We start from the raw sequence: 26441 nt of genomic DNA, 5'->3' as shown, positions 1-26441 counted from the left end.
CTCGAGGGGTCTTTCCTGGTCCCCTACCAGGGGGCCCATTACTGGGTGCACTACTCGACGGGGGAGGCCCGGTGTTACCTCTGCCAGGCGACGGGGCACGTTCGGAGGGACTGCCCTTTGGCACGGCACGGAGGAGCGCCCGGGACCCCCGAACCCTGGCAGGGTGCCGGCCCCGTCATCCCCGGCACCCCTGGCCGCCCGGTGCCCAGAGTCACCCCTTCTCCTCCTCAGCCCATCACTGCTCCCGCTCGGGCCTCAGGGGTACGTCCTCCAGGGAGCCCAGATGAGCGGGAGAGCCCTGCCTCTGCTGCCTGCACTCTGGCGGGGCCTGTGGAGGAGGGTGCGGCAGGGGTACTGCCAGGCGTGGGAGGGGGCTCTCCCCAGGGGGACTCTTCCCTCCCTCCTGCTGTCCCACCAGTGACTCTCCAAGCCCCCATGCTGTCATCCCTGCCCCCTGACCCACTCCCTGTCGACCAGGCCACAGGCGATGCCATGGAGGGCTGGACCCGGGTACAGGGTAAGCGGGGCAAGCGGAAGGCTCGGGCTCCGCCCGGGCCACCTGAAGCGGAAGGCCCCCGTAAGACCAGAAAGGGGGCCGCAGACACCGAGCCTTCCGCCATGCAGGTGGCGGAGTCCCCCGCGGTGCGCCAGAGGTTGGTCCTGGCGGAAGCCCCCAGGGTCGGAGACCTCCTGGACTACGACTGGGGAGACTGGCTGGATCCCCTGACGCTCGCTTGGCGGATGGGGCTCTCCAGACCTTGTACTCCCCGGCTCGTGCTACAGGAGGTGAAGGCCGCTTTGCCACCCGCTGCTCGGGCCTACCTTGACCGGGTCCTGCGTGAGGGCACGCCCCGCCCACCCCCTACCCCGAGCCCTCCAGACCTCTTCATCGGGCCCCTGCCCCATAGACCCAACCAGCCCCCCCGCCCCTTCTCCGCCAGCTGGCTGCACGATGTGCAGCCGGTCCGTTTCCAAACCGCGCCAAGGAAGCGGCTCTACGTGCTCGTGCTCCACACCCTTCACTTCCTCACCCTCGTGTCCCGCCCCGACACCAAGTGGTGGGACCTCTTGCCACCTCTGGAGGGTGAGGAGCCCCGGTGGGCCAGCCTGTACTCCACCCTGGTCCCGAGGCCCATCGGGGACATCAGTTGGCAGCTCCTCCATGGGGCCGTGAGCACGGGCGTGTACTTGGCGCGGTTTACCCGTCCCAGACACCTGCCCCTTCTGCGGTGTGAGGGAGACCCTGGCGCATGTTTACGTAGCGTGCGCCAGGCTGCAGCTCCTATACCGGCTCCTCACCAATATCCTCTTGCGTTTCTGGCTGTATTCCCCCCCCTCCCCTCCGCTTCTCCACGCACTCCCTATCCGTGGCCCCACGAAGTCGCGGGACCTTCTGGTCAACCTCCTCCTCGCCCTGGCTAAAATGGCCATCTACGTGACCAGGGAGAGGCGGTTGGCCAATGGAGACTCCTGCGACTGTGGGGCTTATTTCCGATCCTTAGTCTGTTCACGTCTCCGGGTGGAGTTCCTCTGGGCGGCGTCCGCTGGCTCCCTTGACGCCTTCGAGAAGCAGTGGGCGCTGTCCGGGGTTCTCTGCTCGGTGTCCCCCTCAGGCTTCCTTCTTATGACCCTTTGACCGCACTCCTGTCCCTGTTCTTTTATTAGTTGTCCCCCGCAATTAGGGGGTTTCTGAAGCCCTGTGGTACCTCCCCTTAGGCTGAGGGGGGGATCCGTTAGCATGGGGCGGGCTTTGCCTGCCCCGTTTACCGGAAACCCAATAGATACATGGCCATAACAGTAAGAGGTCTAACAACAACAACAAGCCACAATACTGGCCAGGCAAGTAATTAAAAAAAACCCAGGGATGTAGAAGTGGTAACCCAGGCTTTGGAAGAAGGATCCAAGGCTGTTGAGTACTAGATAGCCCAAGCTCTTTTAGCAGTGCAGCAGGTAGTCCAGAAACATGATATGCTCGAACAGATAAACCAAGAGAATAAAAAATTGGAAACAGCTGTGGAAAACCTGCAAAAGAAAGAGGTGCTGTCCCCTGTTACCCAACACCGGATTTCAAGTGGTTTTCTAGTGCCTGAAGGATGGGGACAAAAAGGGAAAATATTGTGCCTCAGTAGGGTCACTACACACACCTCACCCACTTGCTATGGGTCGCAATAGGTCTTTCCCCAGCATCAGTATCCTGAGTGATCATACTAACAATACAGAAATTTTTAACACTAGGATACAACACAAAGGGGAACTCGGTGGGGGCAGCCAAAGTAGGCACTTTATTAACCCTCTTTTCAAGCTTTCCCCGTGTACTAGCTGCTTCTTCTGTTCAGGTTCATTGTGGTCTTTTAAACACCTCATACAAGGTAACTGCTTTTTCTCCATATCCCACCATAAATTCTTTGCAAAAGTTAGTGAGCCCCTGTGACGTTATTGATATAAATTGGGACCATATAGAACATGGGTTGCAACCAAGGTCCTGCAGTGGCACCAAATCTTAGATAAAGGGGGTCATCTAAGGTGTCTAAGACCAGATTATGGGTTGCTGGTTATAATTATGCTGTCTATATGTCTGTATCATTTGTAGTTAAAGTTATAAGTATTGGCTCTGTAATGTCTATAGTTTGTAATTCTGCTCTGCCTCTGGGAAGTGTCCCAGACAAGCTGATGTTAGCCCGGCATAGCTGGATTGAAGGGCCATCAGCTACACAATTGACCCATGGAGAGAAGGCAGACACGCCTTGTGACTCAGCAAAGTATGCAGGGACTGGCCCATGTGACTCTAGGCTCCATTTTGCTGTAAATTTCCACAGTGAAGACAAAGGGATTCTTACACCTGGAAAAATCTATATAAGGCCAATGCCTCATCTCCATCTTGTCTTCAATCCTGCTTCTGACCTCTGGAGGGACTTTGCTACAAACTGAAGCTCTTCACTAGGGACTGAGGACCCATCCCAGCGGGGGATGCATTCCAGAGACTTAAATTGAACCTGCAGTTTATTCCATCACTGCTGCAAGCCTGAAATAAGAACTTTGCCATTACTGTATGTAATTGATTCCATTTAACCAATTCTACCTCTCTTCTCTACCTTTTTCCCTTTGTAAATAACCCTTTAGATTTTAGATTCTAAAGGATTGGCAACAGCGTGATTTGTGGGTAAGATCTGATGTGTATATTGACCTGGGTCTGGGGCTTGGTCCTTTGGGATTGAGAGAACCTTTTTCTTTTATTGGGGTGTTGGTTTTCATAACCATTTATCCCCAGGACGAGTGCACTGGTGGTGATACTGGGAGACTGGAGTGTCTAAGGAAATTGCTTGTGTGACTTGTGGTTAGCCAGTGGGGTGAGACCAAAGTCCTTTTGTCTGGCTGGTTTGGTTTGCCTTAGAGGTGGAAAAACCCCAGCCTAGGGCTGTGACTGCCCTGTTTGAGCAATTGGTCCTGATTTGGCACTCTCAGTTGGGTCCCGCCAGAACAGCTCCGTCACAGCCCCCCCCACAAAGACTAAGGATTTAGTATCCACTGGCATCGGAAGGATCTGATGGATCTGAAATTAAACACAGAATCCTTTGGCAGCAGATAGAAAAATTGGCAGTAGAATTTAGCAAGGTCAGGATGGTCAAAATAAAAAAGTGCATAAAAGGGAAGGGCCCATTACAAATGGGAAATGAACAGGCAGATAAATTCGCCAAAGCAGCAGCACTTACTGGAACATTATGGGAATTTATTAACCAGCCAGGCACATGTAAAACTAGAAAACGCAATCCTTCCTGGTTATTTTTATCAATTGTAAGCATTACAGAACATGCAGGCAAAAAATGTCCCTCTAAATGGAAGGCGTGCCTCTGATAAAGGAAGGGAATTTAATTCTGGCAAAGCCAGAGAGTGAGCACTACGCAAACCAGCTCAAATCACATTTAAAAAGACAGGTTCCCTTTCCCCTGAACCCCCATAGGAGGAAATATCTGCAGGAACAGCAACCTTGGATGGCTCCAACCCGCCCAGCCCTTTGTAGTCAGGCAGTCAAGTTTTAAAGTAAAGTAAACTTTTATTATGAACAAATACCAGTTCAGATCAGCACAACCAGCCGCCTGATTCCAAATTAGTAGAAATTATTTCAAAGTTTTTCAGTAGACAAAACACGGAGATCTTAGAATGCAGAAACCGAACCAGGAAAGTTGTATCCCATTCACATTTCAATAGCAGAGCTTAGACAATGCACAGATTCAACCTTCCAATCCTTCACTTCTTATCCAGCACTTGCACGTCCCGTCTCCAGGATACCAGAGGGGCTGAGAACACTGTTTGCAATCCAGTCATTTACTACCATCGCCACCACTAGCATGTATATTGCGCCTTCCACACCCTGATCTCACTTTACAAGTATTAATTATGCCTCACAACACCCCTGTGAGGTAGGGTGCTATCCCTATTTTACAGAGAGGGAAACTGAGGCATGGAGAAGTTAACTGACTTGCCCTAGATCTCTCACTGAGTCAGTGGCAAAGCTGGCAATAGAGCTCAGGAGGCCTGGTGCTCTAGCCACTAGACATGCTGGTGCTTTGTCTACGTCCACCTCTCACTCCGATTCACTTTAGCTAAACTCACAGAGAGCACACTTAGGATACAAACATGCCACCAAAGAAAGAAATACAAAGCAAACAAGGTTCTATTTAAAATGATGCATCTGTTCCTTAATCTAACAAATTCTAACTCAATACATTCAAAAATCACCTGCACCCACAATTTGATGGTGGTAGTTAAATCAAATTTCCATAATTCATCATGGAAAGAAAAACATCCTGCAAATAGCTGTCAGTACTCCTATGTGTATTATAGACTTAAGGCAGTCAGAGATGTATGCCAATCTACTAACAAAGTGACTGGGCAAACACCGGCGCTGTTGGCTACTTCCACTCTGCTTCCCCACTGCGTCAGGATTTTTGGATGTGATCAGTACTCTTGGGATTTTGAGGCAATGCCCGAATCAACCCCTTGCTTTTCTCCTGAGAGGATGGTGGATGCCGTAGCATGTTGTGTGATGCAACCTACTCTTCAGATACATGACACAACACATCCGGATCACGAGGTGAGGGAAGAATTATTGGGGGAAGTCAAATTCACCCAGGGTGTAGACTCCAGTCAGTGGGGTTTGGACCAGGGATGGCTCTGGCCCAGGATTATGACATGCAGGTTTCTTTGTATCCAGTTGGATAAAACTATCCACAGCCACCCTCTGAGCAGGTATAAATCTCAGCCGTGGGGAATCCCACCCAGCCATCCACCTCCCGGGTTTAGAGCCCAGGAATTAAAAGCTTCCCGACTGGATTATCTGCGGGTGGCCCGCTCCTGAGCCTGTTCATCTCACTAGCTCAGTCAGAGGGCAGGCTGCTCTGCTGGGCTGCAAAGCTGGACAGTTCTGGTCACGGCAAAGCACAGGAACAAGGCCAGGGACAGCTTCTTGGCTGACAGCAAGAGCTCTGCGACCGCAGGAAGACATCAGCAGTGCTGTGCTCACCTTGGCCTGCATGGGAAGGCTGGAGCCTGCCCTTGAGGATACGCAGCACAGCTGGGGCAGGGGAAGGAGCATCTCAGCATCATTCTTCCACCCCAGCCCAGCTTTTCCCAGCTCTGCCCCAGGATCCAGCAGCCTGGGCACCTTGCTAGCTTTCACCCAGGATTGTCTGGCAAGTGGCTGATGGGAATGGGGCCTCATCCCACCAAGCCCATCCGTGGCATCTGCAAGTGCTATGGGGTAAAACGCACAAGGGTTTTAACCCTTCCCCCAATGTCTTGAGGCCTCAGACAGAGCAGTCTGCCTGGCATTAGCCTTCGCTGTCAGTGCTGCCAAGGAGTGAAACAGGCACCTTCCGTGCCCAGGCGCTGTGCAGTGGACCCCCCTCGCCAGAGCGAAGGCCCTGTCTGCAGGGGATGAATTACACACGGCCCAGCCGCCAGCACCCTGCTCTAGCACCATGTGTCGGGGGGAGTTATGGGAATGGCTGCCATCAGCAACACGAGCAAGATGCTTTAGCCAATAGCCCGAATGATCGGCGATGGCTGCACCAGTGCTTCCCACTGGGAGTTGTGTCCTCCTCACCGATAGCAGAGGGAATGGCCACAATGTGCAACAGGAAGCTACTGTCCCCAAGGCATCTCTGATTTGCTTTGGAAGGGGCTGGGAGCTGATCATGGGCCCCCTAACATGCTTTCCTGCCCCCGACACAGTGGGACAATTCAGTCCCATCTCCAGCCTGGATCTGCCCAGTAGCCGTGGCTCTACCCTCTGGCTTCAGAGGGGCTGTGCTGGGAAGGGGTCACTCAGAGCACTGGGCTGGGACCCTGTAACTTTCTCATGCTTTAACCCTCTCAGTGTCCCCTGCTTTGGTGTCAGTTTCTATCAGGTACTTGTTAATTGGCTGCAGGAAGCCCATCTGCACAGACACGAGGCTCCCCTGGGTCTCTGACATAGCATCATCCCCGCTTTCTAGCTGGTCACGCACAGGATCAATTCGCTTGGATGGGGCCACATCAGCTGCCACTTTGTCTGCCCTGAATCAGCAGCCCTGGGAGGGCAGGAGAGCCAGAGGCAGGAAAGGGGGATTTCTAGGAAAAGAGTCCCTGACTTTGGCTCAACTCTTCAGCCAGCGGCATGATCTGCCCTGGACAGGCTTTCAACCAGCTCCCTGCCAAGGAGAGAATGAAGCATGGAGGGATTAGAGGGAAAGAGAAAGATCTTGCCAGAGAGACAAAAGAACAAAAAAGAAGAGAGGAGAGGGAGGGCCGAGCATTAGAGAGACAAAAGTTATAGGTCTTAAATACATCATTTAAAATACATTGTGCAGGAGGGGGTTAAAATCACCATCATAATCTGAAGCAACCTGGTAGCATTATTCAATGGTTAGTAAATAGAACATAAAACCCTGTGCCCAGCTTGCTTGGGGGGAAATAAAATGTGGGGGAGAAATGGGCCCTCAGCCATTGTGGCTCCCATCACCAGTCCGAATTTTCCGAGCCAGGATGGTCTCTTTGGAGACCTTCTTGCGGTCGCTGGCGAGCCCCAGGAGGCACATGAGATCGATGAAGGCCGTGGTGAAGTTGTAGTGCCAGCCGAACTCGCTGGTGGAGTAATCGTAGGGGAAGGTGTGGTGGTAATTGTGGAAGCCTTCGCCTGGAATGGAAGAGCAGGGACAAGACACTGTAAATGCACCTGAACCTGGGTTTGAAACCGTCACGCTCTAGAAGCCCCTTCCCCAGGCTCGGGCACCATGTCCCCAGAATGGGCCATCTGTGCCGAATGCAGACTGTGCTCCCATTGGGGCGGGGACAGCCCCCGATCCTCCTCCCCTTGCAGCCCAGACTTCGCTGGGAGCTGGCCCAGGCCCTGGGCTCTGCGTGCCGAGGCTGTGCCTGCACGAGGGTTTCTAGAAAGTCTCCCAGCGTTGGTCTATCCCTGGCACTGCTCCAACAGTGGAAGCGCCAGCGTGGGGTGAGCCCGAGCACTGCTACCACTGGGCCATCGACCCTGCTCTGAGCAGGGTGCTATAAGGTGGTGGTGGTGGTGGAAGTACTGGCCACGTGCGCACTCCCCCATCGACAGGCTGGTGATGATGCACCGGTGAGAGGCCAAGGCGGGAAGAATGTCAATGGGACCTGCCTGCAAACGGCCAGTCACAAAGGGACAGTGCTCGGAGCCAGGCACGCAGCGCCTGAGTGGGTGGGGAAAGGCAGTGGGAAGTAGGGGCTGAGCAGCCCGTGGTGGCTGGCTGTCCTGCTGCTCTCCCCTCTTCCAACACTTGGTGTGCAATTTGCACCAGCTCAGACTCCTCAGCCTCAATTGCCCATGTGTAACATTGCCCACCAGCCCTGTCTCCTCTGCACCGAGTCCAACACCGGAGGAGGACCAGGATGGTGCTAAGGGCATGTGAGGAGGCCAGGATGGCCTGGAGGGGAGAAACAGTGAGGGCTAGTTAATCTCAGCACAGGTCCGGCCAGAACTCACTCAGTTGGCTCTTTACCTGACCCTCTTGAAGCTATCAAATTGGGTGAGAAAACTCAGGATATTTCTGGCACTTCTGCTTGTGCCTGGGCCTCCCCTTATTAAAGCCCTTAAAATGGCCCCCTTCAGAGAGCCTAGTGAGGCTTCTGGGGGTTCTGATTCCTCCATCTCCAAGAGAGAATCCGTCTCGCTTTGGCTGAGCTCCTGGCGAGATCTGAAGTGAGTCCTGGCCCTTCTTGGAGGCTCCGCCCATCCATCTTCCATCCCCAGAGTCTGAGAAGCTCAGATCCAGACGGGAACTGTGCAGCTCCGACTTTCGCTAGTGAAAGTCTGGGGCCAGATCCCCAGCTCATGTAAATCAGTGCAGTGCTGCCGAAGTCCACAGAGCTACAATACACACGAGCTGAGAATCTGGCCCAGGAAAGCAGTACAAAGCTAATGGTGATTCTGGGCTCATTTTTCCCAGGTCCTCAGCACCTCTGAAAATCAGGACTTGGCTTCTCAATTCTAGCACCCAGAAACCACTGGGCACTTCTGGCTGTGTGTGCCCAGCTATTTCAGAAGCAACATTTCAGAGAGGTGAAAAAAAAGAGAGCGGGGGGCACTTGTCATTAAAACAAACAGGCGGTGAGACCTTCAGGCAGGGCAAATAAATCTCATTGTGGGATAAAAGGAGGTGCTATATGCAGGACACTGGAGAAGAAGATAACCCCACTGCCCTATGTACCCACTGACTAGAGCATGAGACACTCCAGTGAATGCGCAGGTCTGCAGGTGCGTGGGCAAGATCACCCAGATGGAGTCTACGTGCTTCTGGCTTTCCCGTATGCGAGTGCAGGAACATTGGGGTTCCTAGGGTCAGATCCTGATGTAAATCAGGATAGCTGTATGGACTTCTAAGCAATGCAGATTTACACCAGTGAGGATCTAGTCCATTGTATGTAATTATGCACCTAAAATCTCCCCCGTCCCACAGTTTTATAAATGGATGTTATTCCTCTTCCCTTCCCTCCCAGACTCTCGTGCGCTGTTGCTATGCACTACTGAACAGCTGCTGTGTTCCTCCCCAGACACAGCTGCATTTCAGTGGCGGGCACAGTGATCTCTGCCTGTCTCATTCACAGTCAGTTTGTGAAGTGGTTTGGAATTAAAAGGCGCCACCAACGTACCTAAGGCTCCAAATGTGACCAAGCGGTTCTCCCGGGGGTTGATGTTTCGATCATAGGGCCGGTTGCCAAACATATGTGCAGCGCTGTTCACGAGCCAGGTGGCGTTGAGCACCAGCACATAGCGCAGGATGGCAGGGAGGAAGAAGCTGTTGCGGAGAGATTCCCCCCAGAAGCACCAGGGCACTAGGGTGGGGAACAGGAAGCACATGGCCACCACAGAAAGCTTGTAAAACCTGCCAGGAAACAGATAACGGGGAGAGAGTTAGTGGGCAGGCGCATCCCATGGAGGAGCATTGAGGGGCACGGGCAGTTCAGGTCATCTACAGGGCTGAGTCTCTAGGGTGGGGGAGAGGTGCTAATTTTAACTATACAAAGAAAACAACACAGAACCAGCCCACCTCTGCTCCGGTTTTACTGCTGGAGAAAAAGGAAAACAAGGGCAGCGACAAAGTGGGCGCAGGAGAATAAAGGGGATAGGCTGGGCACACGAGAGCCACACCCCCGCTGGCAGGGGTAAGAAGGACCCAGCAGAAGAGCTGGGAACGGAGTACAGGTGCTGTGAAGCAGAGCTGCCAGGCTTCCTGGGGCTCCATTTATCATTACTGCTGCCAGGTCACATTTTGGGGGGGGTGGGGTGGGGAGGGGGAGCACGACAGCTGCCATCTTGGCTGACGCACCTGGGATTAAACCAGGTACCTCCAGATCTCAGGGCATGTGCTGCTGCAGCTTGAGTTCTGGCTCCTTACCTGTGGACTGCAGCAGACTCCTCTCCTCCGTCTGTCAGGGAACCTGTCACTCACACTGGGGGAGGCCTGGCGCTCGGCTGCCCTGGGGAACCGGGCTCTGTGTGTGTGTGTGTGTGTGCACGCGCGCGCAACGGGGGAGGGGCTAGTTGGAGGAAAACCCAATCCCAGCAAGTGAGAGATTGCACAGGGGGAGACATCAGATGGTGGAGTCTAAGTGCAGCTGGTGTGTGTGTCTGTACCCCTGCTAAGGCCACAGCAGTGGGACATGTTTTACACAAGAGGTTGGCACTGGGCCCTCTATGCCAATGATGTTCCCAGCGAGGCAGCAGCCCTGCCCTTGCCTTTTCTGACCTCACTTCCTCCTCTCCCTTTTTTTTTTAAAAAAAAAAAAAAAAAAAAGGAAAACGTAATATATCCCACTGCTGTGCTGGACGGAACTTTTTCCTCATGGATTTCAGCCCAGGTTTGCAAACAATGGCCCCAATGCTCCAAACACACCTGAACCGTCCCATTGACTTCATTTGGGGCTGGTCACCTGCAGAAAGGATCCGGGGTGACTCACAAGGTGGTTAGTTTTGCTCTGGAGCAGGGGTAGTCTATTTTTTTGTCAAGGTCCAAATGTCTTGGTCAAGGTCTAGTCAAGGTCCAGATTCCAGAGAAGATACAAAAATAATGATAAGTAAATAAAAGATTTTGTGGTCAATTCAAATGTGTCTGGCAGTCCAGATTTGGCCCGCGGTCCGCCTATTGATTACCCCTGTGAGAGATTCCTGTAGCCAGATGCCATGTCTCAGAGCCCCTTTGGTTCCCCAGTGATACATTGGTCACAACACCTGCCCTTCACCTTGCACCACAATCACCCTATTTTCTTCCCCTACCCCGGCTGCATGCAGCTCACCTCCTCTGGAACATCACCACTTTGTCGGCCCTCAGGTCAGCCATGTCCAGCTTCCGGCCCTTCTCAATGACGTCGGGGTGTTTGCGCACCAGCAGCCAGCCAACGTGGGAGAAGAAGAAGCCCCGCGTGGCGTTATGAGGGTCCGCGTCCGTCTCGGAGAACTTGTGGTGGACGCGGTGATCTCGGGCCCACTCATAGATGTCATTCTGGAATGAACATGGCTAGATGACTCATTGGATCAGCAAGGATTAGAGTTAGGCCACATTACTCAATTGAAATTTGTTTTTGTTTTAACAGTATTTGGCCAAGTTTAAAAAAAAATTTTTTTTCCACCAAAACATCTGTTTTCCTCAGAACCTTCCACTTTTGAATTTTTTTCTTTAAATTGATCATTTCCAGGATTTGGTTTGCCCCCTCCTCAGCAGCATTGCTAACTGATTGGAGAGACAAGGTGGGTGAAGTCGTATTTATTGGACCAACTTCTGCTGGTGAAAGAGACAAGCTTTCATGCTACCCAGAACTCTTCTTCAGACCTTCAGCTTTGTGTACCTCGAAAGCTTCTCTCTCACCAGCAGAAGCTGGTCCAGTAAAAGATATTACCTCACCACCTTGTCTTCCTAATATCCTGGGACTACCATGGCTACACCACCGCTGCAAATTACTCCCATTGGTCATCTTAGCACCAGGGTGGGATTTATTTTTTAAAGTCAAACAGTCTCAAAAAACAAAAAAAACCACAAACACTTTTTCCTTTTGAAATGGAAAAATTTCAGTTTTGAAAATGTTCAAAAACAGAAAAAAACCTTTATTTATAAACATTTCTCTAGGAGATTACGTTTAAGCCAAAAGATCAGTCCATTTCAAAACCAGTTTTGAAAATGGTGAAATGTTCATGATTTTATTAAAAATGTTTATTCTGACCAGCACTACTAGTGAAAACGGTTCCCATGTACATTGCCTCTCTCACACAGGAATCCCAAAGCACTTTTGAAAAGCTGGTTAAATCTCATCCCGTCCTACAGCAGGGAAATGGAGGTCTTATCCAGGCACATTTATGGTACCCGTCACTGCAGAGTCTGAGCACCAACATAATCTCAATAATATGGAGGATTTCTCCTGTCCACACTCTGCAGGCAGGCAAGTAACGTTATCATCCGTTTTACAGATGGGAAGAGTGAGGCCCATAGAGACTTGCCAAGGTCACACAGGGAATCTGTGGCAGAGACAAAAATTGAACCCAGGTCTCCTGCATCCCCGTCTAGCGCCTTAACCACAAGACCATCCTTCTTGCAGTGAGAGGAAGTGATTTACCTGCAGGACACACAACATGTTAGTGGTAAAGAAGGATATGGGTGCCAGGCCTCAGTTCCAACCACTGGGGTATACTGACTCCTTTACAGCCCACCACCGGAGGTGCCAAATATCCTCAGCGTTTCCTGAAGTCAGCACACACGGGGCTGCATGCAGAGTTGCATGGGTGCACTCCCAATACCCCTCCCCCACCCCAGCAACACTGAGTCTCCCCCTCCCGTGGAAAATGTAGACTCAGGCACAGCTGAGGAGATGCAGCTCTGAGGGAAATGTTTCTACAGGAGGCATGGTAGAATAATGTGACTTTCCCCTGCTTCTCTGTTGCATGTGTGGCTGCAGCTGGGGTCTCGCTGCTTTCCTTCAAGGCTGAGGAATGTGGGAAGAGGCAAAAAGGATTCCTACCTGAAAAGCCATGGAGTTGGCTATGGCCAGAAAGATCCTGAGGGGCAAGCTGGCTTTGTAGGACCGATGGCTCCAGATGCGATGCGCTCCCGCTGTTATCCCCAGAGCACTCAGCAGGAAACACAGGAACCCTGGTCACAAGAAGAGGTGGTGTCACAACTGCACCTCAGATAGAGGTCGGAGTTCACCCCCTCGGACACTAGGCCTCGTGCCCTTACCTGTTCTGGGATGGAATCCTGGGATTCCCCCACCCTCAGACCAGGCTCTGGGCTACAGTACTCTGTGGATTAACCATGCTTACCCAGCAGGTCCGACTGGGCAGACCTGCGATTCTTTCCTTCGGGAGCTGTGTCCAGTGGTGAACACAGTGACCAGACAGCCTTCTTAAACCAAAGTGTTGTTTAGCCTTTGTATGGTTTAATCTTAGCAGCAGGAACAAAGCACAACATGAGAGAAAAAGGACTTAAAGCAACAAGAAGTTGATGCACGTCTTCAAGGCTTCTGATCCCTAAGCACATTTTAAGGTCACGGGGACACAGATCATAAAACTGTTCCAACCTACATCTCTCATACAGCTTATCTAAGGCAGCAAGGCCCCCCAACCTTTGCCCACTTGCAGAGGTTCCCCCAGCTAGCTGCCACCTCCATATATATATCATCCCCTTTTTCCTTCTAAAATATTTTCCCATAAGTAGGGCCCTACCAAATTCATGGCCTATTTGGTCAATTTCATGGTCCTAGGATTTTAAAAATAGTACATTTCATGATTTACATTTCTGAAATTTCACGGTGTTGTAGTTGTAGGGGTCCTGACCCAAAGAGGAGTTGTGGGGGATACGTGTGTCATAAGGTTGGGGGTGGGGGGGTTGTGGTACTTCTAGCCTTACTTCTGCGCTGCCGCTGGCAGTGGCGCTGCCTGCAGAGATGGGTGGCTAGAGAGAGGTAGCTGTTGGCTGGGAGCCCAGTTCTGAAGGCAGAGCCGCTGCCAGCAGCAGCACAGAAGTAAGGGTAGAATGGTATGGCATTGCCACCCTTACGTCTGTGCTGCTGCTGGCAGGGCACTGCCTTCAGAACTTGGCACCTGGCCAGCAGCTGCCGCTCTTCAGCTACCCAGCTCTGAAGGCAGCGCAGAAATAAAAGTGGCAATACCATGACCCCCCTAAAATAACCTTGCAAATCCCCCTCCCCGCAACCCTCTCTTGGGTCAGGATCCCCAGTTTGAGAAATGCTCATGTCCCGCCATGGCATCTGTATAGTATAGAGTAAAAGCACACAAAAGACCAGATTTCACAGTCTATGACGCATTTTTCATGGCCATGAATTTGGTAGGGCCCGACCCATAAGCCTGGGAGCCAGCTGAAATGTAAGGAGCAAGACGCCTATAATTTGATCATGATCCCCAGAGACTGCAGCATCTCTTTTGATGGAGGCCTCTATGCCAATCTTTCGGGAGGGCCTAGATTCAAGTCACAAGAGACAGGCATTGATATCCCCACCCCCTTAAACCGGGAAAGAATTTCAGCAGCTATGCCCCCTGCAGAGCTGGTATTCCTGGTACTAGCCCCACTTACTGGATCCCTCGGTCCCTGGCTCCTCACTTGTGCAAGGTCCAGTTCGTGCTCTCTCTGTGGTTCTTGTTCCGCCTGCTCATGCTGGTGCTGCTTCTCCTGCTCTGCTCTGGCCTGATACCAGTCAGCAAGCTGCTTGGCCTCCAAGGACAGCTTTTCTCTCTCAAGCTGCAGCTTCTCCTCCTCCAGCTGCACCTCCTCCACCCCCGCCGCTGTTGATTTGAGAGTTGGGCCATTCTGGGCTGCAAGAGAACAGGAACCCTCGTCTAGGTCCTGGGCTGGTGCTGGTGCCCCATTCTGCCTCCAGTCATCGTCATACAGCAAAGACACCAGCTCTGATCTTTCTAGCTCTTTTGAGTTTAGTTTCCTCTCTTTGCACAACTTGATTAACTGATCTGTCCTGAGCTGTTCAGAACTCATTCTTCCCTTCTGCCCTTCCCTACTCTCTTCTCCACCAGAACACAAGCCCCTTTTTCTCTTGCTTTTTCCTTCTACAATACTTGTTTTTACTGCTGTTGTCACTTATTGGAAATTCACCACTGTCACAATCATCCCACCAGGCTTCCCCCAATAAGTCACATTTACCGGGCTGGCTGCACGCTCTGACCTCTTCCTGGCCTGAGAGCACCACCTCAGGCCTTCACCTTTCCCGTGGTGGAATCATACAATTCCCCCATTCTTAGACTGGGCCTGGGGTTACAGCACCCTGTCCATCGGCCGTGCAACAGATCCGACTTGGTTCTGCACCAGTAGTTCTGTCCTTCGGGAGCTTGTGACCAGTGGAAAAGAGAGGAAGAATACTAAGAGGCCAATATGGCTGCATCGGGAGCTCTTCAGTGACCTGAAAAATCAAAATAGAATCCTACAAAAAGTAGAAACACGGACAAATTGCTCAGGAGGGGCACAAAAGGACAGCACCAGCATGTCAGGACCAAAATCTGAAAGGCTAAGACACTGCTACAGCTAGCAAGGGACATAAAAGGCAATAAGCAGAGGTTCTACAAACAAGAGGAAGGGAAGTGTAGGTCCACTATTAGTGCGGCCGGACAGTTAAAATGGACAGCACCAGGAAGGCCAAGGTGTTTAATACCTGTTCTGTCTCAGTGTTCAGTAAAAAGGTTAATTGTGACCAGATGTTTAACACAATCAATATTAATAATGAAGAAAAAGGAACAAGCCAGAATAGGGAAAGAACAGGTTAAAGAATATTTGGATAAGCTAGATGTAGTCATCTTGGCAGGGCCTGATGAAATTCACTCTAGGGCACTTAAGGAACTAGTTGAACCAATCTCAGAGCCATTAAGAACCCCTGGAGGATGGGTGAGGTCCCAGAGGAACGGAGAAGGGCACACAGAGTACCTATCTATAAAAAAGGGAACAAAGAGGACCCAGGGAATTATAGACCAGTCAGCCTAACTTGGATATCTGGAAAGATAATGGAATAAGTTATTCAACATGCAAGCACCCACAGGCTAACAGGGTGATAAGTAATAACCAACATGGATTTTTCAAGAACAAATCATGCCAAACCAACCTAATTTCCTTCTTTGTCAGAGTTGTTGGCCTAATGGATGGGGGAAGCAATAGATGTGATACCTTTATTTTAGTAAGGCTTCTGACACAGTCCCACATGACATTTTCATAAGCAAACTACAGAAACATGGTCTAGATGAACATACTGCATGGTGGGTGCATAACTGATTCAAAAAACACACTCTAAGAGCATCTATCAATGATTTACTGTCAAACTAGAAGTCATGTCTAATGGGGTCCAACAGGGGTTAGTCCTGGGTCTGGTACCACTCAATATTTTCATTAATGACTTGGATAATGGAGTGGGGAGTCTGTTTATAAAATCTGCAGATGACCCAAAGCTGGGAGGAGTTGCAGCACTTTGGAGGACAGAATTAGAGTTCAAAATGGCCTTGATAAATTGGTCTGAAATCAACAAGATGAAATTCAATAAAGACAAGTGCAAAGCATTACATTAGGATGGAAAAATCAACTACGACATGGGGAATAACTGGCGTGGTAGTCATACTGCTGATACGGATCTGGGGCTTATTGTGCATCACAAATTGAATAGAAGTCAACAATGCGATGCTGTTGCGAAAAAGGTAAATGTCTTTCTGGGGCGTATTAACAGGAGTGTGGTATGTAGGACACAGGAGGCAATTGTCTCGCTCTACCTGGCTCTGGTGAGGCCTCAGCTGAAGTATTGTGGCCAGTTTTTGGTGCCACACTTTAAAAAAAGATGTGGACAAATTGCAGAAAGTCCAGAGAAGAGCAACAAAAATAATAAAAAAGTTTTAGAAAAAGTGACCTATAAGGAAAGGTTAAAAAAAGGGCATGTTTAGTCTTAAAAAAAACTAAGACTCAAGGGGACCTGATAACAGTCTTCCAATATGTTAAAGACTTGGAGAAAAGAGGACGGTGATCAATTTTCTCCACGCCCACTGAAGGCAGGACAAGAAGTAATGGGCTTAATCTGCAGCAAGGGAGATTTAGGTTAGATGTTAGGAAAAACTGTAGAGATAGTTAAATACTGGAATAAATCATCAGTGGAGATTGTAGAATCCCAGTCACTGCAGGTTTTTAAGAGCCAGCTTGACAAACACTTGTCAGGGCTGGTCTAGGTTTACTTGCTCCTGCCTCAGCCTGGGGGGGGGGAGAGAGAGAGAGAAGAAGAGAAGAGGGAGGGGCTGTGCTAGATGACATCTTGGGATTCCTTCCAGCCCTACATTTTATGATTCTATAATCAAATCCACAGTGATGGTAACAATTACACACAAATAGAATTCATAATTAACACACACATATTCCCTAATCTGTCACAGCCTCTGCTTACCCCATACCAAGGTGACAGGCTTTGCTGAAGGTATCAGCCACAACCCGTACAAGGCCCCTAAATGCAGCAGGCTCATGAGGACAATGTTCCTCCAGACGTATCTCCTGGCAGGCTTGGGGCCCTCCTTCTCACAGTAGCTCTCGTCAAAGATATCATCTGTCATGCCCCGGTCTCCTCCCAAGTCCTCTTGGTTGGACAGGGCCTTCTCCATGCCTGCTCCCCCATTCCTCGTCGCCCTGGTGGTAGCAGTGGTGGTGAAGGAAGGGAGATCCTTGGAGAGCTGGAGTTGGGAGGGGACATTACAAACAAACAACATTGTGATGGTTACAATCCGGTCCCCACCACAAGGATCAAGAGGGGCTGGCTTTGGGTTGCTGATCCACCATCACACCCATCTCCTAGGACGGAGGGGCATTAGGAGCAGGTCCCCCACAGCCAGGGCTGGCTGTCTCACTCAGACAGTGCCTCTCCATCAGAGCCCCTCCCCGCCAGGAGAGGGAGTGTGGGGGTGGAAGAGAAGGTCATTAAAGCAGCCTCTGAGTGGTAGCAGGACTCGGTCTGGGGTCCTCTGGCCAGACCCAGCAGCACCCAGCCAATGGCATGTTGTTCTCCTGTGTGCAATACACCCCTCACCCCGGGGTCAGCGTGAGGCCTAGACACCACTTCATCCCTAGGCACCACTCAGGATCTGTGGTGCTCTGCACAAGGGTGGATCTCAGCCCTGGGGCTTTGGGGGGCATGGAGAGTGGGAGCAAAAGGTGTTTAAGACACACAGCAGCAGAGATCCCCTTGAAGGCGCAGGGAATCACCCTCCTTTGGCTTTGTCAATGGGTGTTTTACGTCCAAAGGTCCCTAAGAGCTTGGGCTGGGCTCGTTTCTTTCAGCCACCAATAAATTACATTGTGCAAACCAGCAACAGGGGGAATGAGATTCATAATTTGTTCCTGGGGCTGCTCCTAATACCAATCCTTTGCCTTTCTACAGCCCCTTCCAATGGAGAATCTCAGGGCAGTTCAGACATTACTGGGTTAAGCCTTACAACCCCTTTGTGGCGCCTTTTCACCTCTCGCTGCCTTACTTTCCTTGTCTATTGAGTGGGGAGAGGGATACTGGCCGACATTAGTAAACCAGCTTGGTTTAGAGGAAGGAAAGGCAACTATAAAACTACATCTATTCTGACAAAGTTCCTCCTCTATCTTGGTGGGTTCTGTGCTTATTGGCGGATTTGTTCACCTCAGAGATTCACCATGTGGGTCAGGGAACAGCCCAGAGACCTTCCTGTCTGGTAGAACCCACAGTCCAGGTCAATTCCTCCTGTGTCTGATCAGGAGTTAGGAGGTTTGAGGAGGAACCCAGGCCTGCCCTCTACTCCAGGTTCCAGCCCAGGGCCCTGTGGACTGCAGAAGTCTAGACTGCCTCCTGGAACAGCTGCGCAACAGCTACAACTCCCTGGGCTACTTCCCCATGGCCTCCTCCCAACACCTTCTTTATTGTCACCACAAGGCCTTTCTCCTGGTGTCTGATAATGCTTGTACTCTTCAATCCTCCAGCAATACGCCTTCCCACTCTCAGCTCCTACTGCCTCTTGCTCCCATCTCCTCACATGCACACTACAAACTGAAATGAGGTCCTTTTTAAACTCAGGTGCCCTGATTAACCAGACTGTCCTAATTGATTCAAACAGTTTCTTCTCAATTGGCTCATAATTAGCCTGCCTGCCTTAATTGGTTCCAGCAAGTTCCTGCTTGTTCTGGAACTGCCCGTTATCTACTTAATCTGGGACTAATATATCTGCCTTCTAACATTCGCCTGTAGCCGTGTGGCCTGACCCTGTCACACAAAGCACACACTAACTCCTCACTTAGTACTGTAGTTATCTTCCTGAAAATTGCTACTTTAAGCAAAAAGATGTTAAGCAAATCCAATTTCCCCATAAGAATTAATGTAAATAGGGGGGTTAGGTTATAAACAATTTAATACTGTACATAGCAATGATGATTGTGAAGCTTGTTTGAGGTGGTAAAGTCAGAGGGTGGGATATTTCCCAGCGAATGCCTTACTCCTAAATGATGAACTAGCCCTCGGTTGAGCCCTCAAGGGTTAACATATTGTTGTTAGAGTAGCCTCACACTCTACAAGGCAGCATGAATGGAGGGAAGAGACACAGCATGGCAGAGAGAGACAGAGACACACACAGTGTGTGTGTGTGTGTGTGTGTGTGTGTGTGTGAGAGACACACACACACACTACCCCTTTAAGTACACAGACCCCACTCTAAGTACACTGCCCCTTTAAGTAGCTCAGCAAGAGGAGACAGCAGCTGCTCCCAGCAAGCTCCCTCCGTCCTGAGCCCTGTCCTGTCCCCACCCTGTAGAGATGGGGTACAGGAGCAGGGAAAGTGGGACACCCTGACATTAGCCACCGTCCCCCCACCCTCCCGCACAGCAAGCAGGAGGCTCCCAGGAGCAGCTCCAAGGCAGAGGGCAGAAGTAGCACTCAGCAGTGGGGGGAGGGACAGCTGAACTGCCCGGCAATTGATAGCCTGCTTGGCAGTTGCCACAACTTAAGGGAGCTGATGGGGGGGCTGCCGGTCCACCCTGGTTTCAAGCCTCCACCAGCTAGCTCCAATGGACTGCTCTTCCTGCAAGCAGTGGACAAAACAAGTGGCTGCCAAACAACATAAGGGAGCATTGCACAACTTTAAATAAGCATGTTCTCTAATTGAGCAGCAACGTAACAATGTTAACTGGGACAACGTTAAGTGAGGAGTTACTCTGTGTGTGTGTGTGTGTGTGTGTGTGTGTGTAGTGGAAGTTGGTACTTAAGAGTATAAATTAGGAATTGTAGAAAATTGATAAGGGAAGCAAAAGGACACAATAAGCCATCTATGGCTAACCGAGTGAGGACAATAAGGAGTTTTTTAAATATAGTAGGAACAAAAAGAATCCTGAGAATAGTATTGGTCGATTACTAGATGGAAATGGTAGAATTATCAATAATCATGCCAAAAAGGCATTAGTATTCAATACATATTTCTGTTCTGTATTTGAGGAAAAAAACAGATGATTTAGTCTCATCATATGGTGATAATAGTAGAGGAAGCAATAGTGGATGGGAACCTGGGAGGCAGTGACCATGAGATGGTCGAGTTCAGGATCCTGACACAAGGAAAAAAGGAAAGCAGTAGAACAGAGACCCTGGACTTCAGAAAAGCAGACTTCGACTCCTTCAGGGAACTGATGGGCAAGGTCCCCTGGGAGAATAACATGACGGGGAAAGGAGTCGAGGAAAGCTGGCTGTATTTCAAAGAAACCTTATTGAGGTTGCAGGAACAAACCATCCCGATGTGTAGGAAGAAAAGTAAATATGGCAGGCGACCAGCTTGGCTTAACAGTGAAATCCTTGCTCGTCTTAAACACAAAAGAACAGCTTATAAGAAGTGGAAGATTGGACAAATAACCAGGAAGGAGTATAAAAGTATTGTTCAGGCATGCAGGTGTGAAATCAGGAAGGCCAAATCACACTTGGAGTTGCAGCTAGCCGGAGATGTTAGGAGTAACAAGAAGGGTTTCTTCAGGTATGTTAGCAACAGGAAGAAAGTCAAGGCAAGTGTGGGCCCCTTGCTGAATGAGGGAGGGACCCTAGTGACAGAGGATGTGGAGAAAGCTAGTGTACTCAATGCTTTTTTTGCCTCTGTCTTCACAGACAAGGTCAGCTCCCAGACAGCTGCACTCTGCAGCACGGTATGGGGAGGAGGTGACCAGCTCTCTGTGGAGAAAGAAGTAGTTTGGGGCTATTTAGGAAAGCTGGACGAGCACAAGTCCATGGGGCCGGATGCACTGCATCCGAGGATGCTAAAGGAGTTGGCCGATGAGATTGCAGAGCCATTGGCCATTATCTTTGAAAAATCATGGCGATCGGGGGAGGTCCCGGATGACTGGAAAAAAGCTAATGTAGTGCCCATCTTAAACTGGGAGGAGTGGTTGATACGCTGGAGGGTAGGGCTAGGATACAGAGGGACCTAGACAAATTAGAGGATTGGGCCAAAAGAAATATGATGAGGTTCAACAAGGACAAGTGCAGAGTCCTGCACTTAGGACGGAAGAATCCCATGCACTGCTACAGACTAGGGACCGAATGGCTGGGCAGCAGTTCTGCAGAAAAGGACCTAGGGGTTACGGTGGACGAAAAGCTGAATATGAGTCAACAGTGTGCCCTTGTTGCCAAGAAGGCTAATGGCATTTTGGGTTGTATAAGTAGGGGCATTTCCAGCAGATCGAGGGATGTGATCATTCCCCTCTACTCAGCACTGGTGAGGCCTCATTTGGAGTACTGTGTCCAGTTTTGGGCCCCACACTACAAGAAGGATGTGGATAAATTGGAGAGAGTCCAGCGGAGGGCAACAAAAATGATTAGGGGGCTGGAGCACATGACTTATGAGGAGAGGCTGAGGGAACTGGGATTGTTTAGTCTGCAGAAGAGAAGAATGAGGGGGGATTTGATAGCTGCTTTCAACTACCTGAAAGGGGGTTCCAAAGAGGATGGATCTAGACTGTTCTCAGTGTTAGAAGATGACAGAACAAGGAGTAATGGTCTCATGTTGCAGAGGGGGAGGTTTAGGTTGGACATTGGGAAAAACTTTTTTACTAGTAGGGTGGTGAAGAACTGGAATGGGTTACCTAGGGAGGTGGTGGAATCTCCTTCCTGAGAGGTTTTTAAGGTCAGGCTTGACAAAGCCCTGGCTGGGATGATTTAGTTGGGTTTGGTCCTGCTTTGAGCAGGGGGTTGGACTAGATGACCTCCTGAGGTCCCTTCCAACCCTGAGATTCTATGATTCTATAACATTCTTTCCATTCCTCTAGTATCCCTGGAAGATGTTAAATGGAGGGTACTAAAGTTACACATTTTTAAATCAGCAAGTCCAGATGACTTGCATCTAAGAATTTTATGAACAGCTGCCTGAAGAACTCGCTGAACCATTATTATTGATTTTTAACAAGTCTTGGAGCACTAGTGAAGTTCCAGAAGAACTGGAAGAAAGCTTATGTGCCAATTTTTAAAAAGGGTAAATGGGATGACCCAGGTGATTAGAGGTCTGTCAGCCTGACATCAACCCTGGGAAAGATAATGAAGCAGCTTATACGGAACTTGATTAATAAAGAATTAAAGGAGGGTAATGTAATTAATGCAAAACAACATGGGTTTATGGAAAACAGTGTTAATGATACTAACTTGATATCTTTTTTGATGCGATTACAAGTTTGGTTAATAAGTTAATAGTTTGATGTAATATACTTAGACTTCTGCAAGGCATTTGATTTGGTACCGCACAACATTTTGATTAAAAATATACAATTAACATGGCTCATATTAAATGGATTAAAAACTGGCTAACTGATGATTCCCCATTTACAGCTACATTTTGAGATCTATCATTGAGCCTGCCTGTTTTCAGTGGAGTCCTGCAAGGATCAGTTCTTGATCCTATGCTATTTAACATTTTTATCAATCACCTGGAAGAAAACATAAAATCACCACTGATAAAGTCTGCAGATGACACAAAAATGGGGGGAGAGGTAAATAAAGAGAAAAGGTCACTGATTCAGACCGATCTGGGTCACTTGGTAAACTGGGCGTAAGCAAACAATATGCATTTTAATATGGCTAAATGTAAATGTATATATCTGGGAACAAAGAATAGAGGCCATAATTACAGGATGGGGGACTCTATCCTGGGAAGCAGTGACTCTGAAAAAGATTTTGGGGCGTGGTGGAGAGTCAGCTGAGCGTGAGCTCTCAGTGGGACGTTATGGCCAAAAGAGCTAATGTAATCCTGGGATGCATAAAGAGGAGAATCTTGAGTAGGAGCAGAGACTTTAAAATTTACCTTTGTATTTGGCCCTGGTGGGACTACTGCTGGAATCCCGTGTCCAGTTCTGGGGCCAACAATTCACAATCACAAACTCATAGAATCATAGAACTGGAATGGACCTGGAGAGGTCATCTAGTCCAGTCCCCCGCACTCATGGCAGAACTAAGTATTATTCTAGACCATCCCTGACAAGTGTTTGTCCAACCTGCTCTTAAAAATCGCCAGTGATGGAGATGCCACAACCTCTCTAGGCAATTTGTTCCAGTGTTTAACCACCCTGACAGAAAGTTTTTCCTAATGTCCAACCTAAACCTTCTGGACTTGGAATCTTTGAATAAGTGCTTTGAGGGTGAGGAGTGCGGAGGATAAGGATAGCGTTGGGTGCTCCCAGTTAGAACTTGGAGTTCACGCTTCTTGTCTGCTGGTCAGTATCATTATCCTCCACATTCAGAGAAGGGAAATCAAGGCACAGAGAGGCAAAGCAATTTGCCAGAGGTCACACGGTGAGTCAGGGGCACAGTTAATAACAGACCTTAGGAATCCTGGCTCCCAGTTCCCCTGATGCAACCATGACACAACATTCATTCTTCACATGCTCTACCCCCTGTACTAGCAGAAATACCAGATCACATGTGCATGATGAAAGAATCACACACAAGTGACTTCACTAGGCAGGATCTTTTAATTAAATCTGGAGTAACATCCTCCTCTCAGCCAGGCATGTTCACAGCCAACGTGAGTTGTGGCTGGTCCACACTCCTGAGAATCAGCCCCAATGGGCCTCCACTGCTCTTCACCAAGCACAATCATTTCTACTCATGCAAACTGGGTATAGGGCCACTACCCAATTACAATGGCAGGTTCCAGCCCAATATCTTTGGAGATACCAAGGGCGCCCGAGTGCTGTAGCTGTGAAGGCTATTTTGTCTCTTTGGTGGCAGGGCAATAGAAGCTGGCCCACTGGGGCCATTGTGATGCAATTTCTTGAGGGAGGCATTAAAAATCAGACCATGCAACTTACATGACCACCAACTCCTCCCTTTCCTGGGGCAGAATCCAGAGGCTCAGGAATACCTTCCTGCAGTGACTGGAGCAGCTGAGAGCCTCACTCGGACATACCCTACACACCCTGCCTACTCCCATGGCCATTTGGAATTAAACACGTTCCCCTGTACAAGGAAGAGCCTGTCGCTTTAAGTGGATCCAGACAGCTGTGGGGTTGGAGATCTGTCTTCTTTGCATTCAAGCAAGGGGCTCTGACTCTTCCCTCCATCCTCTCTTCTAGTTGCACAGGGAACCTTCGTCCTGGTATTTCCTAACTTTTGCATGCTTGACTTTACACACAACTACTACATTAAAAGAACAGCATTAAGGTTGCAATTTCACAGGTTTTTAAAAAAGCAAACTGAAAAAAATAATCAGAATTTCCATCATGTGACATCCTAGTGACACCCACATCAGCAACATTGGAACCTTTAGATCCACCATGCAGACCTGTCACCTGAGCTAATGAGCCGATAGCAGTAGTAGGTTGTCATCCTCTACATGGACCAGCACTAGAGGGGAGAATGGAACACACCCATGGTCAGTAGCTTCCAGAGATATTTGCTGACCACAGAAGAATGATGAGACTCAGGGACCCTGGGTTCCATTCCAGGCTCTGGAAAGAGGTGTGCTCTAGCGAGCCAAGCACAGACCCCTCTGCCTCTTTCGTCTATAGCTGACCCCTTCTGTCCCATACTCTCCAATTTATCCCTGTCCCAGTTTTGTGCCCCCTCCCTGCTCCTCAATCCTTGCCAGTCCTAATCTCCACTCCACAGGCTTCTCATCCCAGTCTACTTGTCCATGCAGTCCTAGACTCCCTGTCCCAGTCTCTTTACCCAGCCAGTTCCAATTCCCCCCTCCCAGATCCTTGTCTGATCGGAGTCTCCCACCCCCACCAAGGGCCATCCCATGCCCATATTCCTGTCCCCTTGGTCTCACAGTCTCCTTCCCTGGGCTCCATGTCGAATCTCAGTGCCCTTCGCCTCCCCACATCAGCTCCTTGGTCAGTCCGGGTTCTCCTTGTGCACCCTAGCTCCTTATCAGGTCTGTCTCCCTCCCTCGTTCTCCTAACCCCACTAGCTCCCAGTTCCAGCCTCCCTGCCCAGCCAGCCCCGGTCTCTCCCAGCCCCTCGTCTGATTTCAGTTTCTGCCCCACCCCGGCCGGCTAGCCCCCAGTCCCAGTCTTTTTGCTGAAACAGTCCCAATATCCTCTGGAACCTAGTACAGCCGGTTCCAGCCCCCTCCCACCCCCATCCTCTTGTACGCTCTGCTTTGGAATCAGGCAGCTGCCTCCTCCACACCGCCTGGAGCTGGGGCCAGCAGAAGGGTCCCCGAGAGCACAGGAGAGCCAGGCCCTCTGCTCCCGGCCCCGGCCCCGGGCAGCCGAGCCGGAAACTGCAAGAGCAAAAGCCCGACTCTGGCCCCGCCCCGCCCGGAGCATGCCCAGTGCAGGCATCCCCTGGAAATAGAGCTGCGTAGTCTCTCCCCAGTATGTGCTAACTGCAGTTTTTTCAGCAGCTCCTTCTAATTGGGTCAGATTTGGGGGGGATTTTCAGGGAGCTGGAGGAAAGGCCCGTCCCCGACACAGAGGCGCCCCCATCCCAATCGCTGCTCCCGGCCCAGCTAGGGAGCTGGTACCCAGGCAAACAGCCTGTCTTGCCCAGGGCTCGTTCTCACAAACAGCTGGGCCATTTTGGCTGAAATTTCCCCGAAAGGTTCAGCCCGAGCCAGCCCCCTGGCACGGGAGATTTCAGCCCAAGCGGTCACCGCCTGGCAAAGTTCAAAGCAATTGAAAATAGGGTCTGAGCAGCACCTGCAGTGCCAGGCAGCGCTACCAGCCCGCCGTGCCCCCTTCACACACGCGTTTGCACACACCTCGGCTACTGAGGTGACCTGCCCGGGGCTGCGGAGAGACGCCACAGCCGAGCCTACCTTCTCCTCCCGAAGCAAACGCGCAGCCATCCGAAGGGAAACCTGTCTGGGTTTGCTCGCAGCGCGCTCTGATCGCCTCTGCAGGAGCCGCGCTGACAGATGCGTTGTGCGGCGCTCCGCTGCACCGCCCCCGGGGCTGACACGGGGGGCGTGATCCGGGCCCCTCCCAGGGAGATGAATAGGGCTGTGTCTCCCTGCCTTGGCTTGGCTGGCTCCAGCTCTCGCTCCCCAGCCTGAGAATGTTCAGCGCTCTGGGCTTGCAACCACCCCCGCAGCGTGTATTAGGGCCGTTGTTTTCCTATGACATTAACAGATCAGCATCCAGCCCTGCAGCTTGCTCCTAAGGAGGCGGCTGGAGAATTGCTCGTGATGCCTTCGCACCTGCAGAGTCGCTCCTCGCCTGAGGCTGCGGGAGGGGCCTTCAGCTGTCCGCCCGCCCACCTCCCGGTGAGCAAATCACCTGCAGCCTCACAATAATTATCTTGACCCTGCTCTTACATACTGTTCTGAAAATCCCTCTTATATACAGCCCTATTGATTTTTGTCATGGCTGAGGTGAATTTGGGGTCAGGAGTTCCATATGAGTTCATGATAAATGGTTGAGCAATGAGATATTAAACCTGGATTATTTGCTTAACAGGGACAAAAG

General features: G+C 50.5%; 1 protein-coding gene across 2 annotated transcripts; it reads right to left on the bottom strand.

Moving 5' to 3' along the window:
• Positions 1 to 4031: 4031 nt before the first annotated feature.
• On the bottom strand, positions 4032 to 26166 carry LOC120409280 (acyl-CoA desaturase-like). 2 transcript variants are annotated; one of them, XM_039547055.1, is made up of 6 exons: positions 25736 to 26166; positions 16945 to 17224; positions 12529 to 12659; positions 10816 to 11021; positions 9172 to 9404; positions 4032 to 7174 (listed from the first exon to the last, which is right to left on the bottom strand). In XM_039547055.1, the coding sequence occupies exons 1-6, from the start codon at positions 25820 to 25822 to the stop codon at positions 6978 to 6980; spliced, it is 1134 nt and encodes a 377-aa protein (XP_039402989.1). In that variant the 5' UTR covers positions 25823 to 26166; the 3' UTR covers positions 4032 to 6977. The 2 variants fall into 2 exon arrangements, with proteins under 2 accessions (XP_039402989.1, XP_039402990.1); XM_039547056.1 differs by having other exon boundaries at positions 25793 to 26160.
• Positions 26167 to 26441: the final 275 nt, after the last annotated feature.

Source organism: Mauremys reevesii, linkage group 7, assembly GCF_016161935.1.
Source record: "Mauremys reevesii isolate NIE-2019 linkage group 7, ASM1616193v1, whole genome shotgun sequence".
Taxonomy (NCBI): domain Eukaryota; kingdom Metazoa; phylum Chordata; order Testudines; family Geoemydidae; genus Mauremys; species Mauremys reevesii.
The sequence above is the reverse complement of the archived record's forward strand: the minus strand, read 5'-3'. Positions and strand labels throughout refer to the sequence as shown.